The following is a 19,559-nucleotide window of genomic DNA, read 5'->3' on the forward strand; positions in this document are numbered from 1 at the left end:
CCCCACTATACAATTGGGACATTGTGGCAGTTTGGAAGGTGGATGTATACGCGGGTGAATGTGAGGTGAACATATAGCCTTTCAGGCTTAAACCAATGATTGATTTATACCCAACTATAGGCATTGGACCACTCATGCATGATTTAGGATCCGCATGTTTTGCTTTTTAAATGTGGGGAGGGTTTTTGTGATTATTTGAGGGAATTATCTAGGGGATTGTGCTTTGTATTTAATCTTATTGTAATAAATTGATTTTGCATATTGGTATAAATATGGTGGCCCTATGACCTTTTATTGCCAAATAGTTTATACTCTTAATTATTTTTGAGGTAGGCCATATTTTTGCGGAAGCAAGGTACATATTTTTTTAATTGATGGTGGACTTAAAAATAAGCAGCATTTTTTAGCTTATCAAAGGCAAACAAGTTTTATTGTCGTGATCTGTGTTTGGAGTCTCATCCCATAATTAACCTGTACAGGTAAGCCTGGTACACACTTTCAATTATGATTGGGCAATCACTGACCAATATGTAATACGAGGGTTTACCGAACCATCTGCTTACAGAATTCATAGTCTGTTGACCCCTCATACTATACAGAGGTGGTAAAATTGGTCAGCGATTGGCCAATCATAATTGAAAGTGTGTACCAGGCTTTAGAAGTATTTCTCCTGAAACCATGAGTAACGTGGAGTTGAGCTTGGTACACACATCCAATTTTGGTTGGCCACTGATTGGCCATTTTTACCACTTCCATGTAGTATGAGAGATTGCCTTCACAATCTGTTCAGTGTTCAAAATCTGTTGGCCCTCAATAAGGTGTTAAAATTAGCCAATCATTGTGCAATCAATATTGGATGTGTGTGCCAGACTTTACTCCGGTGCAGGAAGTGACATCACCGGTCAGAAGAGCAACAAGTATTAGTATGCCCAGCATATTTGGAAGGCACCTGTCTCTCCATACACTTTATATTGTACACGAGTTATGTCGACACATCCTCATAAATCCAAGGGAGAGGGGGGACATAAGGACCTGTTTTAGAAAAAATATAATAAATATATATATATGACACTTTTCATCAATTTTTTTTTTTATTTGTGGATGTTACACCCCCCTCCTTTAATTAAAGGGAAATCATAACCAAGAATTAAACTTAATCCCAATCAGTAGCTGATACTCCCTTTCCCATGAGAAATCTTTTCCTTTTCACAAACTGATCATCAGGGTGCTCTGTATGGCTGATATTGTGGTGAAACCCCTCCCACAGTGTGATGTCACGACCATGGTTCTGACATCACAATGTGGGAGCCTTGTTGCATTGTGGGAAATAACAGCTGTTTCCAACGGCCAAAAAAGCAAGCAGCTTCTCCTTCCCTTGACATCACCTGCCGGCAGTAAAAATGTCACCATGTGATAAATGTCAGAATGTAAATCAAGGAGAGGAAAGAGTTTACAATGGGCAAACACTGATTAAATCATTTATACATAATTATTATAAAAATTAAGCACTTTATTACATTATTTTCACTGGAGTTCCTTTCAGGCTGCTTTTTACACTTCATCCTTTTGACACACATCTATAGAAATAGGATTGCACCACAACCGTGATATAAAGTCGCAGTGCACATATTCAGTGCAATGTGACACATACAGTCCACAGACTTGCTAGTATTCCTGCTTCACACCCGGAACCATGCGTGTCGCTGAGTACCTTCAGGCAGTGCATTTTCAAGTGTACCTGAGGTAATGACAAGAAAAAATATGTATACATACCTGTGGCTTCCTCCAGCACCCTTCAGGCTAATTGTTCCCTCGCCATCCTCCTCCATCTCCTGGATCGTCCATTAGAAGCCCCAGTATCTCCACAAGTCGGGCCAGTCGCCACAGTCCAGCCATGTGGGGGAAAGCATACTGCACAGACGCAGAACGCTCCCGGCAATGGGGCACATGAGGCCAGCCTGTGCCGTACGCCCTGATCCAGGAAGATGAGAAGGATGGCAAGGGGCCGATTAGCCTGAAAGAAACCCCAGGTATGTATATTTTTTTCCTCTGTCATTACTTTACTATAATAGTATGAAAGGCCCTATTAGAATAAAATGGCACCATTATTACATTTTTTAATGCAGCATATCAAGTGTAAAAGGAGCTTAAAACTTAATGTGGTCACATTTAATTTTAACCACGTGCCGACCGCCCACTCATAACGTGCGTCGGCAAAGTGGTAGCTGCAGGACTAGCGACGCACCTCTGCATCGCCGGCTGCAGGCTAATTAATCAGGAAACAGCCGCTCGCGCGAACGGCTGCTTCCTGTCAATTCACGGCGGGGGGGGGGGGGGGCTCCGTGAATAGCCTGCAGGCTGCCGATCGCAGGCTAAATGTAAACACAAGCGGAAATAATCCGCTTTGTTTACATTTTTACAACGCTGCTAACAGTAGCAGCATTGTACTAGATCAGCGATCCCCGGCCAATCAGCGGCCGGGGATCGCTGTCACGTCAGGCAGGAGCCTGTTAGAGGCTGCACAGGACCGATCCGTTCCGAGGGGGAATCCTGCCGTGAAGGGGGCTTTGAGGTGCCCCCCCCGCCACCCACACGCATACAGAAGCGATCAGACCCCCCCAGTGGGGAAAAAGGGGGGCGATCTGGTCGCTCTGCCTGGTATTTGATCTGTGCTGGGGGCTGTAGAGCCCACCCAGCACAGATCTTAGAAATCAGCGCTGGTCCTTGAGGGGGGGGGGGGGTAAAGGCTGAGTCCTGAAGTGGTTAAGGGCTCTTTCACACTAGAGGCCTTTTTCGTCGTTTTACCGCCACAGCCATAATTGGCGGTTTTTATGGTAAAATGAAAGTCCATAGTCTTCATTTTACCTTTCACACATAACTCCGCGTTTTTGAGCGTTGCATGTTGAAGCTCCCCGGCACTTTTTCAGGGCCGACCGCGGCGTTTCTCATTATAATTGATAGTCCTGTATTGGCGTTAAAATGCCTTCAAAACGCACCAAACCGCTGACAGCTAAAAGGCAGCGTTTTAGCCTTTTCCACCGCACCGCTGCCTCTAGTGTGAAAGAGCCCTAATTAAATTTACTTAAAGTTTTCTAATAATTACAAAAGAATATAAAAACATTGCTTGAATGTTTACAATGATTTGATTTAGATATATCTACATTTTCTGGCTTCTGCATTCAATCGAAGGTGGTTAGAATAATTTGATAATTCTTATTGTGTGAATTTGATTTTTTTATTAGAGTGAATAATTGTTTTATTGAATCATGAGTGCCATCTAACAATCACCGGTGTAATGCATGTGTTCAGTATTCGTTCAGGCGAGTAAGAGATGAGTAACAACTACAGTACTTTATTTTCCATAGGTGAACGCAATTTGTATTAACACTTCCTCAGGATTGAGGTTTAACTAGGGAGAAGCATACAAAGCATTTCACGATGTATATGATGAATTAAAAAATATTTTTGGCCTTTTTTGTTTAAACATTTTATTTGAATTTCTTCACACTTTAATCACTTTACCACCTTTTAGGGTCTGTCCGTTATTGAGTTATGTTATACTTACCTTTTCTTCTAAGGCTACGTTTCCACTGTAGCGTAACATTTTCACCTGCAAAAAATCATATAGTATTTTTTTGCTTGGTGAAAATTCATATGTAAATTTGTGTTTTTATATGAATTTTCGTATGCGAAAATTCGCATTAGTTAAACATAACATAATCTGCCTAGTAACAGCTTAGTCATGACTGCTGACAACTTCCTGTAACCATGGATTTAATGCAAAACTTTGCATTGCTATGCGTTGCCTATGCAAAGCACTGTACACAAAACGTACGAGGTCCGAAAAAATGATGCAGGACCTCATTTTTTTCACACGTACGAAAATTTGCATTGAATGAAACCAGCCCCATTCACTACCATTAGTTGCCAAATCAATGCAAATTTTCTGAGAGAAAAATCTGACACAAAACGCACAAGTGGAAACCTAGCCTTAAAATTTTTTTAGGCATTTTATCTCCATTGGGGTACCTCAAGTACATTCGTTTTACACTCCATTTTCTTGACCATTTTTCCTTGGGTTTACCACAAGAATACATTTGAGAAAGTACGATCAAAATTATTTTGAGTTTTTTCTTACTTGCTGGTGGTTTAAAAAGCATTTTAGTGACCATTTTAAAAATATCACGGAGGAGAAAACTAAGGAGAAAAATGTAATTGCACATGGGCCAATATCTTTAGTGTCCTGACATGCGTACGAGAGAGAACGGCGCCGGAGACTTGGGCGCAGGACACAGCCAGTATATTACTGATCCTGCTGCCGCACAAGTCCGGGCCGTGTTAATTACTATTACCCCTCCAGGCCGACATGGATAGTGGGGGAATGAAATAATTCGGCTTCCAGCGATTGTTTTAAAAGCAACTTCAGGTCCGTCTTCTGACGGCGCTGAAGTTACTCCCTGTGCCTGCGATAGCCGTAGTTCCTATTACGGCCTATGGTGGCGCCGGCTGCGCCCAAGTCTCCTGCTCTGCTGCGCCCAAGTCTCCAGCGCTGGATTTACCGTGTTCGTCCTAACATGCCTGGAGAGCCAGTTGCTATACTGATTAAATGAATTACATTGCTTTTGATCAAAACGTCTTTTTTCTTACACCAAAGTAGGCAAATCATCTTATGGCAAAGATCAAGGAAGAATTCCTGAGATCATGATGCACAAAACCCATAAACTCACAACCTACTTACAGTTCATCGACAACACTCTGACCAAGTGAGGACCTACCTTCATTATTTTGGATGGTTTAACAATACAATTTAAATTAAGCCAATCATCCACGGAGATCAATTTTCCAGACACAACCTTACATAAAGGAAAAAAAAATATTTACCACAAACCTACGGTGAAACCCTCATCTCAGGAATGAATTTTGTAATCCATTCTCAAGTTATAATGTACAAGTGGATCTGCTTTGATGTGATGGACAGAAACACCTACCTGGAGTACCTTACTTAAAGTGTACCTAAGCTAAATTAAAAAAAACAAAACAACTTACATTGGTAGAGGCAAGTCTCTGGTAAGTACAGTGACTTTCCGTGTCCTCTTCAGCTCCACCATTGCCAGGCACAGACTCTTAGGGCCCTTTTCCACTAGCAATCGCTAGCGTTCACGCTGAACGCTAGCGATTGCTGAATCGAAATTACCGGCGATTCCCCGACGTTCGCGGCCGCGATTTTGCTATGCTATGCACTGCATAGCAAAATCGCAGCAAATATCGCTCCGCCGCGCGTTCGCGTTCCTGGCAAAAACGAATCGCGGTAGTGGAAATGACCTACCTCGATTCCTATGTTAAAAAGCAAACCGTAGCGATTGTAAAATCGCTAGCGGTTTGCGTTTTTGCGATTCAGCCAGCGCAGGTGGAAAAGGGCCCTTAGGAGCATATTTGATAAGTTCTCATGGCTATGCTCAGTGCTGTGTACAAGTATGGCCTCAACCACTCGTGCACAAAAAGGAGCATGGCCATGAGCTGTTAGAGGGTCCCAGGCAGAGGTCTGGTGGAGAATGTGGTAAGCCTCTTGAGGGTCCAGAGGCATCCTCCTTCTTAGGACTAATTTCCACAGACAGTTGAACTGTGTTGTTTAGCAAGCAGTTACCAGGCAGCAGTGAGCAGTCAGTACCAGGCAGTAGCAAGCAGTTGTGAGAGTTGAAGAAACTTTTCTCTGCCTATCAACTGCTCGTGGAAATGAGGCCTTAGGAAGGATCTCACTTTTTATTTGAAAAACAACTCAAGCTCACTGTAAGAAAAGTATCATTACATAAGGAGCAGTAATTTTATCGCCGATGCCCAATGCAAATATCATTCCCAGGGTTGATCTCCTTCAATGCAATTGTGTCAGTCTTTAAAGAGTGTAGAGAGCAGCTGACCTGGGGTGATGGTTGAGAAGGTCTTAGGACTTTAATCAGGCATATTGGTGGGTGAGCTTGGAGTGGCTCATCTGGGTCTGGTCAAGTCCTCCAGAGAGGTCCATTGTAGTGTGCAGGTTAGAGCCCGTCAGGTGAAGGGCTGTTAGCTGAAAGTGAGCCGTTCTCCTCCGTATATCTCCCTGGAGGATGTGACCAGACCCAGATGAGCCACACTGAGGCCCGTTTGCCGATTAACCACTTCACCACTAAGGTTTGTTTTCCCCCTTAAAAACAAGTGCAATTTTCATATTTCACACTCCTCCCAATCATTCACCATTAACTGTATCACTACTTATCACAGCTAAATGAAAATCCATAGTTTTTGCCACAAATAAGGATTTCTTTAGGCTGTACTTTTTGCTAAGAATTATTTTATATGCATTTTAAAGGGAAGAAGAAAAAAAATGATCAGTTTTCCACTATTACAGTTTTAAAATAAAACATGCTACTATAGGTAAAACACTTTTTTACAAGTGTTTTATTTTGATAACTATGGGGAGCAGGGGTTAATAAATGGGAGATGTTTTAATTTAATATGTCTTTACTTTTTGGCCACAAAATGTCCCCACATATTAATGTGTTTTTACCTTTTTGTGAGAATGCCCACAGGCATCTCGCTGATGCCGGTGATCATTCACTATGAGCACTTTGATTGGTTTTGGTAAGATATGTTCCCATTCACCGATCAGTACTCTGTCATGGGGGAGGAAGTCACGGGTGCACCACTCGTATATACAAAGATACGTGCATTTACACCCCTGGTTGTGAAGTCCAGAGGGGCGTAGACACACGATACAGCAATGAGGAAGATGTTAAAGTCGTAAGATCTTATCAGCCATCACCCAATGAGCTGCTCTCTAGCACCTGTTCTTTTCTTTTCTTTTTCTGTATACACATCTTAGGAATAGCTGCAAACCTGTATTTCCTATCTGCCACAGTACCTACGTTTTATATGAGCTCCCCTATAGTTTCCTGGGGCTTAATTGCTTCTTTCTTCAATGCAAAAAAATCCATAAGAACTGGGTTCCACCAGCTGTCTCCTACAACCCACATCTGGAAGGTGGGATAGCCAAAGAATGTCAGCATACGTTACATAAAACATGGATTGTAAGAACCTGCTTGAATAGTCCAGTGCAGAATGAAACTACCTACCTACCTGCGGAGAAGGTGCAAGACCTGCACTTATCTATTCCGTTGACAGGATATCAATATCATAGCTTAGGAGAACAAAGTACAAGACACCACTTCCTGTGGATCAGCTAACTGGGTATACCTGATCATGTGTGCAATATGTCCTACCAGACTTTATTGGGTAGAAAGAGGGAAAATGCTGAGGCACAGGTTCACCATCAATGTTCCTCTAGCAGCACGTTTGCAGCCGAGTAGAAACACATCTTCTCTACAGAAATATTTTCATTTAATGCAGCCTGTGCTACTGTCCACAAGCATCAGGAAGTGAGTTTCACCTCACTGTGAACCAGACAGAAATAGAAAACAATTCAAGCAAAATACTAACCTTTCCCGCTCTTTTCCAAAACAGATTGTACTTACCGTAGTTGAGGGCAAAAGAAGAGTCATGCCTGGGACCCACTTGCAGCATTTTAAAAAATGCTCGCTCATTCACTTGAATGAGAATCGCAGAAAAATCACAGCAATTTTTTGAAATCATGGCATTACCATTTGCTGCAATTTTGAAAAATCACTGCAATTTTGCCACAAATCTCATTCAAGTAAATGAGAGAGCATTTTTCAAAATGCAAATGCTGTGCAAAATGCTGCAACTGGGTTCCAGGCCTTCGACACTATCAAGTTTGTGTTCTTTTTTTTTTAAAATTGCAGTCTAAAACAGACAGAATGTGAAGAAAAGTATTGTCAACTGAAACCCAAAGACAAGACCTTTAAGAACGGGGTGTGAAAGGAACTTCCTCAATGGGAAAGAGGGTAACCAAATCCTGAACAGAGGATATAAAGCTACATACACAGACTTTGTGATAGCTTTGGGTGTTAGGCATCTGTACATCCATGCAGGCATCCTCTGTATGCTGCCTTGTTGGAGTTTATATGTGGAGGGGTGTATCAATTGCCCTCATGGCCCCCATCAAGGGCAGTGTCATAAATGACCTTGTTCCAGCGTACAACACCTCCTTACTACTCTCTTCACTGTAGCCGCCATACAGTGGCGTAGCTAAGGAGCTATGCGCCCCAGTGCAAGTTTTACATGGGGCCCCCCAAGCACTCTATACATAACAATTGATACGGCGCACCAAAACCTGCCAAGGACAACAACAGTGTAAGAGGTGCAAGTAGGGGATGGGAAACAGTTTAATTATTACTACTATTTAAAGAGAAACTGCGACCAAGAATTTAACATTATCCAAATCAGTAGCTGATACCCCCTTTTACATGAGAAATCTACTCCTTTTCACAAACAGACCATCAGGGGTCACTGTATGGCTGATATTGTGGTAAAACCCCTCCCACAAGAAACTCTTGAGTACGTACTCCTGGCAGTTTCCTGTCTGTGAACCTTGTTGCATTGTGAGAAATCGCTGTTTACAGCTGTTTCCAACTGCCAAAAAAGCATGCAGCAGCTACATCACCTGCCCACAGTAAAAATGTCACCATGAGAAATCTACTCCTTTTCACAAACAGACCATCAGGGGTCACTGTATGGCTGATATTGTGGTAAAACCCCTCCCACAAGAAACTCTTGAGTACGTACTCCTGGCAGTTTCCTGTCTGTGAACCTTGTTGCATTGTGAGAAATCGCTGTTTACAGCTGTTTCCAACTGCCAAAAAAGCATGCAGCAGCTACATCACCTGCCCACAGTAAAAATGTCACCATGTAATAAAAGTCAGAATGTAAATCAGGGATTTAAAAGAATTTACAATGGGCAAACACTAACTAAGTCATTTATACATAATTATTGTAAAAATGAAGCATTTTTTTTTATTAGATTATTTTCACTGGAGTTCCTCTTTAAAGCATCTATAGAAGTGATTATTACCAACACAGGGCCAATAGAGAGCTAATATTGTGCTTGAGGGAGGGCCCTTAGGGGCCCTCTGACCCAAGGGCCCCGATGTGGTCACTACCTCTGCAACCCCTACTGCTACGCCACTGCTGCCATACAGCCTACTTCCCTGCGGCTCCTGTCTGTGCTCATCATGTGACACATCAAAAGTCACAAGGAGATAGGCTGGCTGTGAGGTGGCTACAGTGAAGAAAGGACACGCCCCTCCACTGGAACAAGGTAATGTATGACATTGCACCTTGCACAGGAGCAGGCCCCCTAAGCCCCCGCCAAACACCCTATAGCAGAATACTTTCAGTTCCTTCCCACCTTCCATGGGCCTGACTCATCACTTAATGTGAATGAGCGTCCGCATTGCCTTCCTTGCATAGCAGTGCAAAGCTTTTATTCTTTATAAAGATATTCCCTAAAAAGGATTTAAACAATGCTGCTGGCCAGCTTCCCTGCTCGCTGCAGTTTTTTGGCAGTGTAACAGAGCAACTGCCATTCACTGAGTGTTTTTAAAAATAAATCCCTGAGAATCCCCCTATGAAGAGATGGACTAGTCCAAAACCTGTCGCTTCTGTCAGATTTCGACTACCTACTGTAAGTGACAGCAACATAGGAGAAAAGTAATTTATGGCTCATTTTACTCTAGAAAAAACGTACCGGTACTTATTTGTTTATGTTCGCACATATGTTAAATTTTACAATTTTTCGCCGTAGTGCCCCTTTAAGACAGAACCTGTGAAAAAATAACTCCCCAACCCAAATGCTCCAAGAGGCAGTCCACCATTAAACCAGTATATACTATTATCTGCACACTGGATTATCACCTTTAATCGGAAAAATCAGTTTCTCCCATCTGGAAAATAGGCTAGATTCCTCTCCTCTAGCCCTGCAAATTTGTGTGTGGTGCGTAATGATTAGTTTAACTCACCCACTCGCACTTTCCAGCACCAAGCTCCATGGCCACAGCGTCGTTGTCATGTGGCCTGCCGTCAGTATGTGCCAGCGTGACCATGGAAATCGCCACTAGAAGATGCGATTGGGTGAGTTAAACCTATCATTATGCACCGCTCACAACTCTGCAGGGGAGGGAGGAGAGGCTTGTGAGCTGCCAGAGGAGCACCGGCCACAGTGGAGACAGTTTGCCCACCCCTGGGATAGACCATATTTTGTAAGTGGATCAAGTACTTTCTTCTGCATAGGTTGTACAAAAATTCCTTAAAATGTGGGAAGACTGGATCGCCTATAAAGCAACATTGATTAACCCGGCAGTAATCATCAGCCTTAAAAGGGAACCTGAAGCGAGAAGTCTATGGACCAGTTACCTGGCTATCCTGCTGATCCACTGCTTCGAATACCTTTAGCCATGGACCCTGAACAAGCATGCAGCAGATCAGGTGTTTGGCCCAGTGCACACTGAGCGGATCCGCTGGCCGCATCCGCCTGTTAATCCGCGTGGCTAATGTATATGAATGGGCTGGTGCACACCGGCGGTTTGAGGTTTTTTGCAAACCGCAAACGTGCCTCCTGCTGCAGTGTTTCTCAACATTTTATTGGTATGTACCCCTTTTAAAACCCTGGACTCACCAAGTACCCCCTAGCATGGTAAACAATATCACACGTACCCCTTGACAAATATATATTTAGTACATTATAATTGGTTCTAAACAATTTCCAAGCATTTACTATTGCTTTTAATTAGCTAAAATACTAATTTAGTGCTGTTTAAATAAGATTTATCATTTTCTAAAACTCTAAATTTGTTATTTTTGGTTAAGTATATCAAGCCCGAGTACCCCCTGTAACCATCAGAAGTACCCCCTGGGGTACGCGTACCACACGTTGAGAACCTATGGACTAGATCAATAGATAACCAGTAATAACAGAGGCGCCAAATTAGAATAAAAAGATTAAAATCAGTTTAAAAGGAGGGCGGTTGGTGGTTACCACCCTCAGGTATATAATGACCAGCCAATGAGTCGTTATATAAAGACAATAAAATGTATTATAACATTTATTATAACAATCTCCAGGTAAGCTGGAGATTGTTATAATAAATGTTATTGTCTTTATATAACAACTCATTGGCTGGTCATTATATACCTGAGGGTGGTAACTACCAACCCCCCTCCTTTTAAACGGATTTTAATCTTTTTATTCTAATTTGGCACCTCTGTTATTCCTGGTTATCTATCATTCATATACATTAGCCACGCGGATTAACAGGCGGATGCGGCCGGCGGATGGCATCCAAATCCGCTCGGTGTGCTCTACCCCAAATATCTGCACTCCACACCCAAAACCGCTAGCGTTTTGTGGATCTGCTAGCGGTGTTGGTGTGCACTGGGCCTTTCTGACAAAAATCTGTCAAGATTAGTGGCATGCTTGTTTCAGGTGTGCGATTCAGACACTACTGCAGCCAAATAGATCAGCAAGGCTGCTAGGCAACTGGTATTGTTTAAAACAAGGGTCCCCAACCCCCGATCCGCGCCCCACTGCCGCTCCATGGGGTGTTTGCAGCTGGGCCGCGGGTCTGTCCTCTCGCGCGCCCCCCCCGCCCACCTTAACTGGCGGCCGCTTATATTCCCATCTCCTGCGTGTTATTTTAATTCACAGCAGCGCGTCTCCCAGCTGCTGTGATGAGGCAGAAGCAGGAAAGTATGGGCACTATGCTAGCTATACTGGGGCACTATACTGGGGTAACTATACTAGCTATACTGGGCATTATACTACCCATACTGGGGCACAATACTGGGGTAACTATACTAGCTACACTGGGGCACTATACTAGCTATATTGGTGTAACTATACTAGCTATACTGGGCACTATACTACCCATACTGGGGCACTATACTGGGGTAACTATACTAGCTATACTGGGGCACTATACTAGCTATACTGGGGCACTATACTAGCTATACTGGGACACTATACTAGCTATATTGGTGTAACTATACTAGCTATACTGGGCACTATACTGCCCATACTGGGGCACTATACTGGGGTAACTATACTAGCTATACTGGGGCACTATACTAGCTATACTGGGACACTATACTAGCTATATTGGTGTAACTATAATAGCCATACAGGGGTAACTAAACTCCCTACACTGGGGCAACTATGCTAGCTATGCCGCTGCACCCCCGGAAAAAATGTGGTCGGAAAGTGGTCCCCGGGCCGGATAAGGTTGGGGACCCCTGGTTTAAAAAGCAAATACATATTGATAATAGAAATGGCAGCCTCCATATATTTCTTACTTCAGTTGTCCTTTAGAGAAAACCAGTGAGAACAAAAAAAATACAAAACATGTAGTGCACTCGTTTTCATGCTTCAATATCAGATGTTTTTGTTGCATCAATTCCCAGCAGGTTTGATCTGACGAGAGTCTAACCAAACAGAACACCAGGATAGTTCAAAAAACCCAAAACAAAAAAATTATATTTTTGTTTCACAATGCGATGAGCCTAAAGGATAAGTTTAAAGTGGCAAAGTGCTGAAACACAGAACGAGTACAAAACCAGCTTTATAGACTTCAAGGGCAAACCATACAACATCATGCACAACGGAACAGATTGATCAAAACCATTGCAAGGACAATAAAAGCAAAAATGGTACAAAAACTTGAGCCATTTGCCGAGAGTGACCCATCAGAATCCTTGATCTGGCCACCTGCTCTACCTTTGCTCTAGTTTTAATAAATCTGCCCCTTTGTGCCTAGAAAGAAAGTGAGGCCCACAAAGCAAACTATCATCAAGTTTTCTGTTTTATTTAAGATTTTAGTTTTAATTCTGTAGACAGAGGTACATTTTTCTCGGTTTAGTTTTAGCGTCAGGTTATAACCATGTTTTAATTTGTCATTTTTTCCCCCTCACTTGTAGGCTTCTCCTCTTCCCAATCTTCAATACTGCTGAAGGATTCTGGAGACCAGGAAGGCAGGTCAACAAACCAGGTGATTGGTCAAGCCCCGGTTAACACGAGCTCAAAGATAACGATGATATGAAAAGCTGTAGGGTTTTCTAATCTGGCCGATTTCAGAAATGCAAAAACGGAAGTGATCTGCTGCAGTAGACTTGATTGAAGAGACTCACGTGTCGCCTTGAAATCCCAAAATGCCGGCAATGATATGAGTAAGTAGCAACATAACTGTTTTAAGTGCATAGGCAGCCTGATTTTGTAGAGGAAAACGTGGATCCATTGAGGTGGCCTGTGGTAGATCTTGGAGGCCTTTATAACGATGAGAAACTCAACAGTAGGACACATTTACACCAACACCTTCACAGATCTTGAATTACCCCATAAATGAATCATGTTTGTGCTGGACAAGAGAGATTTGCAAGTCCGTTTCCCATTTTTTTTTTTTTTTTTTTTGGTTCGAAAAAAATAAATAAAAAGGCAATAGATCACTTTTGAAGCCAAAATTGAGGCTTTGCTGCATCTTAAACAGATAAAAAGAGCCTGCTGCTGTAATTCTCGGAAAGCGCTGTGGCAAACAAGACAACGATTAAACGAAAAAACAAAAAGAAAAAACTGGTGACAAGCGATTTATCAATTCATTCACCTTAACTCCTTCAATTTCATAGGGTGTGGTGCATATTTGGATATATCCGGTAAACCCAGCCCTTTTGGTCCTAAAGAAACCAAAGCAAGAAAATGGCATGGTCAACCACCCAAAACGTTGAAAGAATTACAAAAGGAATCCAGAACAAAATGTTTGCGGCATATCATCCAAATGGCGCTTCCTGTTGTGAAATCACGTATTCTAAGTTAATTGCTGATTGTGTTAGAAAACTACTTAAAGAGATTTTAAGATTACTTCTTCTATGTGCGCTAGCTAGATCGCGCAGCTGTTAAATCACATTTAAACGTTATTTTTTTTAAGAAAACAAAAATATAGATCATGCAGCAGACCAAAGAGCTCTCCGATAGCGATATTCAATTATTTTTTCATTTAAATCTTCAGATCTCTCTTTAAAATACTTGTGATGATCTTTCGATAGGATGTTAGCCACCTCACTGGAGAGATGAACTTTAGCAGACTCTGAAACGCCAGCTTTTGAGAACATATTTTCAGAGAGAGGGGGAAGGAAGAATTTTGAGGATCCTGGAAACGGCTGGAGAAGGACGTATGAGAGGAAAAACACTGAGGGGTTTGATTTTGTTTTGAAATTGGGAGATTGAGGAGGAGGGAAAAGAATTCCCAAATTTCTAAATGTCCCATATATTGTTTGTTTAAATTTTTCTTAATGACGGTCCAAGGTGGAGGTCTGTAGTAGATCTGTGGGTGTTTTGGTAGGGGGTCTGAAGGCGGTCTGAAAGCCTGGGGGTGGGGAGTGGAAACTGGCGGGGTTTGTGGGGGCAGGGTATGGGCTCCAATTAGCTCTGTGTAGGGGGATTTGTGTACTGAAGAGGTTGTTATGAGGATGGTGGGGAGGTATACTGCTACTGGGGCCGTCCAACTCTGTCAGGGCTTGTAGGGATTTTAACCAGTGTGGTGGATTGTCATCTTGCAAAGGTTCTAAACCATTTCCTGTGGATGACGGGATGCCTGAAAGAGGAAGCAAAAGAAAATCAATGTAAACAAAACTTGGAATATAAATGGATAATTAAGGAGTCTAAAGGTACCTAAAGATCAGGGCTGTCCAACTCAAGTCTTCGAGGGCCATAAGCCTTGCCAGTGTTGAGGATGGACAGAGAAGTGGAGAAATGTGTTCTACCTAATGAACCACACCTTTCCCAATTCAGTCCCATCAATTAATTTGAACTGTGCCAAAAATGAGTGAGGACCTTGGTCTTCGAGGACTGAAGTTGGACAGCTAAGATTTGTTTTTGAAATGCATTTAACAACACAATAGTTTCTTAACGATGCATAAAAGAAGTTTGTAAAATACAGTTTTTGCAACACCATAAAAAGAAAAAATTCCAGCCTTAATTTAGAGAGCTTCACCTTCTCCTTTAGAAACATTCCACTCACTCTCCCAGCCTTCTAGACAGTCTGCAGCCACGCCTCCCTACTAGAGACTGACAGCACGGAGTCATGGCTCCAACTAACAAAACAATCAACCTCTTTGCTGCATAAAGAAAAAGTGGTTCTGACTAACTGGGAGTGAGCAACCAGCTGATGAGATGAGGATCTACATATAGGGCTCGATTCACAAAGCGGTGCTAACCCAGTTAGAGACTTTGGATGTGATGACCATTGCACCACCTGGTAAAAAGCCAGTTTAGGTGTGATAAGTTTAGGCATGATAAGTTTAGATAAGTTTAGATAGCGCGCAAAGTCCCGCACGCAAGGCAGCGCCATTAAACTCTATGCGAAGTGCACCAAAACGCGAAACTTTTGATCAGCTGTGCACTGCGGTGCTAACTCAGTTGGTGCTATAGTTATCACGCCTAAACGTATCACGCCTAAACGTATCACGCCTAAAGGGAGTTTAGGAGTGATAAAGGGCTTCTCACCAGCGTGCTGTTAGCACCGCTTTGTGAATCAAGCCCATAATGTTCAACAACATGCAAACAAAAAGTCCATACCTGAACTGGGGCTTAGAAGGAAAACGTTCAAAATGATATACAGGGGGGGGGGGGGGGGGGGGGGGGAATTGTGGTGGAATTGTGGTTTAATATAAAGGACACCTGAAGTGAGAGGGATATGGAGGCTGCCATATTTATTTTGTCTTACACAATACCATTTTCCTGGTAGTCCTGCTGACATCAGTAGTGTCTGAGCCACCTGAAATAAGCAAGGCGTCTAGGGCTTAAAGTATTAAAAAAAAAAAGATCAGCAGGACAGTTGGGCAACTAGTATTATTTAAAAGGAAATAAATATGGCAGCCTTTAAATCCCTCTCACTTCACTACTGTGCTTTAAAGTGGATCGTCAGGCATTTAAGAGCACCAAGGCAAAACATAACCCCCACACATGCAAATTATCACAGCTGTGTAATGTATGTGAATACCTTATTGCTCCTTCACAACTGGTGCTCATGTGACTGTAGCTTCCTATTCTCCCCTGGACCTCCAGGTACAGTCCAGTATAGAGATGGTCCTGGAAATGCTAATCATTTGAGCTTGCATGCAGATCTTGTGCAAACTACAGCTTAGAATAGATTTCCTGCTGAATCTTAAAGTGTACCCGAGATGACTTAAAAGTAAAAATTCATACATACCCGGGGCTTCCTCCAGCCCCCTTCAGCCCGATTGCTCCCCAGGTCCCGCCCTCCGCCTCCCGGTAACTTCAGTGCAGCTGCGCACGCTCCCAGCCACTGAAACGCGTCAGGAAAACGCCCGGCGTGCATGTGCAGTAAGCCCCTGACTCCCGGGAGTTATATAGGAGATTTCAGGAGGCGGAGCATGGCGCAGAGGGAGCGATCAGTCCGAAGAAGGCTGGAGGAAGCCCCTGGTATGTATGGATTTCTACTTTTAAGCCATCTCAGGTTCTCTTTAATTAGCCCAATTCCATGCTACATACAATTTGCATGTAAGCTGGCATTATTTGCATCTTGCTGACCATCTTTATTTCAGGACACGCCTCCTACCACTGACAGCGGTAGGAGGAGCATCATTGTTGCAGTGTTGTGGTGCACAAAACTACGGTAGGAGGAGGAAGGCAGAAGGTGATGGCTCCCTGTCTAAGAAGGAACTGTAAGGTATTGATTAGGGTTTAGCACTTATAGCAGAATGTTAAGGTTTGAATGGATGCAGAGTACAGCATAGTAAAACATCGGTAAATTCAATTACAGTTATTTTACCATTAGTGGCACCATCCGGTGCCCAACTACCGCAATATGTACTCAGTCCTTCAAGAGATCCTTAACACGGTATGCTGGTAACTGCATATAGATGTGTAAAACTGACAGACACCACTACCAAACTTACGGCTGTAGACATTAACCCAGTGTCTATTTGTTCTGTGTTCAGTGTCACTTTAAGGTCACTGTAGCCTTAAAGCAAACCTGAAGTGAAAAACTGATGAGATAAAAACTGCATCTACAGTCCTAATCCAAAATAGAACTTTGCTGGATTCCCATAATTTTATTTTTGGATTTTACATTTATGCATTTAAGTTTTGACGGTTCCAGGTAAACAAGGGTATCTCTGTAGTGTTATTCAGCTCCCATACAGACAGATCTTGAACTACTGGACTTATCAGTACCCTGCACTCAGCTTTTCTCAGCCACACAGTGTTTTAAAACCTCTAGTCAGTTATAAGTGAGCCAAGAATCTACAGATGAATTCAATGAAAGCCCTGGATTTTTAACCCTAACAAGGAGGAGGAAAAATTGGGGGCGGGGAAATGGTGTTTGGGTTGGGGAAAACGTGGGGAAAGGGATGGCAGGCTAGTTCTAAGCAGAATTGGGATTGTACATACATGTTTATCTCATGTTGCATGACACTTCAGGAAACCTTAAAAGGAACTCCAGTTGAGAGGCAAAAGGAGGCTGCAATATTTATTTCCATTAGTTCCCTGACAGTCCTGCTGCTCTTTCTGTTCAGTAGTGTCTAAAATACACATCTTGTCAAAAAATGTGATCTGCATGCTTGTTCAGGGTCTATGGCTAAAAGCATTAGAGGCAGAGGATCAGCCAGACAATGTGCATGGTTTAAAAGGAAATAAATATGACACCCTTCATGTGCCTCTAACCTCAGGTTCCCTTTAAACACCTTAATTGCAGTAAAGGTTTCAAGGCAGGGTCTTAAAGTGAGTCTGAAGCTATGCCTAAAAAAAATAAAAACCAAACAAATACTCACCTAAGGAAAAGGAAGGCTCTGGGTCCTATAGAGCCTTCCCGTTCCTCTCCTGGTCCCCTCGTTCCACCAGTTTCCCTTGTTCAAATCTCCAGCCACGGGAGGCTTCAGAAGTCTTCGGAGGCCCAAGTGCTCCCGAAGACTGACAGCTCCATACTGTGCATGCCCGAAAGCGTGCCTGCGCCGGTGCAGTACGGAGCGGCCCATCTTCGGAAAGCACTTGGGCTCCCAAAGACTTCTGAAGCGTCAGAGAGCAGTTTCTGAACCAGTCGGTCGGAGAATCCTAACGGGGTAGCCAGTGGTGGAACACTGGTACCAGGAGAGGAACGGGAAGGCTCTGTAGGACCCAGAGCCTTCCTTCTCCTAAGGTATCTGTTTTTTTTATTTGTTCAGAATCTCTTCAGACTCCCTTTAAGTTTGCTAAAGAGTTTCAATGTGTTCTAAATAGATAAAAAAAAAAAAAAGCAGCAGCAACAACAAAACAAAACATACAGTGAACTAGGCTAGTAAGGACTGCAATACCTCACTACTGAGCTATTTCATTCTATTTTCTATTTCTTTCTATAGTTAAAGGCAGATCACCACCACAACAGCATAGTTTTCTTCAGACACTAGCAATGGACACAGTGCTATGGTCCTGGTTCTGGAGCAGACTGGAGACCATCTCTACCTACAGAAAGGAACAGCTGCATAGGGCGAGCGATATACAGCAGTGCCGAACTAGTCACCACTAGCCTGGTTCAGTGTTTGTAACTTTAGGGATTTACAGACTGGGAGTATGAACTTCTATTCACAAACACAGGCTGATAACAATATTAAAACAAATAATGGTCTTAAAACCCAGCTCCAAATTGAATATGGAATAGTTTAAACCAAACTTCAACCAAAGGTTAGGAAAGAGTCTACATGCAAATCTACATTTCCTGCCCATCAAGGGAATTACGAGATTCTGTAATTCAAAAACTGGTACTTCCTCATGAATTTGAAGTTTATTTCAAGACACAGCCAAAAAGCCATCTCGATCTCTGCCCTGCAAGTTGTCAATGGGGTCTGAGATACACCCCTGCAGTTAATTCCCCATTTGTCTTCAACACCGCGAGAACGTTGGTCTTGTACTTGGTGGTGGTCCTTTTGGTTTCTTTTAGATAATGGATTTTCGTTTACTTTTTATTTACCTTTTGTTTTTTAGACTGTTGCCATGGAGCAATTTTTGCCTTGATAAAGGGACCAGTCATGGTCCTGAAACTAGCTTCTTGGTTGTGTTTTGAAATAAACTTCAAATTCATACAGTGATTATGTTGGGAGGCGTCATCAGCTATACCATTAGTAAGTGCGAAACTACTAACACTACTGTCACAAAATTCAGATGTGAAAGGAAAGCTTCTTAAGCAGAGACAGCAATATCGTAATTCCAATCATCAAAAAAAACATTTTATATTAGTTTTGGATAATGTTTAGGTTTTCTGTGTCACCACTGAACACATTCCCCTCACTTCCTGTTTTAGGAGGAAATGGCTAAAGATACAGCAACACACAACATTTTTAGTAGAGGGAGAAGAGTTAGAGGCCCCATCAAATTTTGATTGTTGTCCATAGGACTACCAGTGCTCAAATTACTGCCATAGAGGTCCATGAAGGTCACAGAAACAGGAAGTGAGAAAATTTGTCCAACAGAAAACCAAGACAGGGTCTGATCTCTTTTTATGTCATTTCCTGTTGAATGAAATAATCTTTTTCTCCATGGATTATAAAAAAAGTTCCAATTGACCAACAATTACAAACTCACGTGTACTGATAAGTGATAAAACAACACATAACACCCGCTATGAACAAATGTG

The 19,559-nt window shown here is 42.6% G+C and overlaps 1 protein-coding gene across 8 annotated transcripts in view; it reads right to left on the reverse strand.

Annotated features, from left to right (window-relative positions):
- Positions 1-12,725: 12,725 nt before the first annotated feature.
- CNOT4 (CCR4-NOT transcription complex subunit 4) overlaps positions 12,726-19,559 on the reverse strand; it is a 184,407-nt gene continuing 177,573 nt past the window's right edge. For all 8 annotated transcript variants that reach the window (XM_068277966.1, XM_068277962.1, XM_068277970.1 and 5 more), the window contains one exon: positions 12,726-14,525. In XM_068277966.1, coding sequence (XP_068134067.1) covers positions 14,221-14,525 — 305 coding nt within the window. In that variant the 3' untranslated portion in view covers positions 12,726-14,220. The remainder of the gene's footprint in view (positions 14,526-19,559) is intronic.

The sequence above is a fragment of the Hyperolius riggenbachi genome, chromosome 3 (assembly GCF_040937935.1).
Source record: "Hyperolius riggenbachi isolate aHypRig1 chromosome 3, aHypRig1.pri, whole genome shotgun sequence".
Classification (NCBI taxonomy): domain Eukaryota; kingdom Metazoa; phylum Chordata; class Amphibia; order Anura; family Hyperoliidae; genus Hyperolius; species Hyperolius riggenbachi.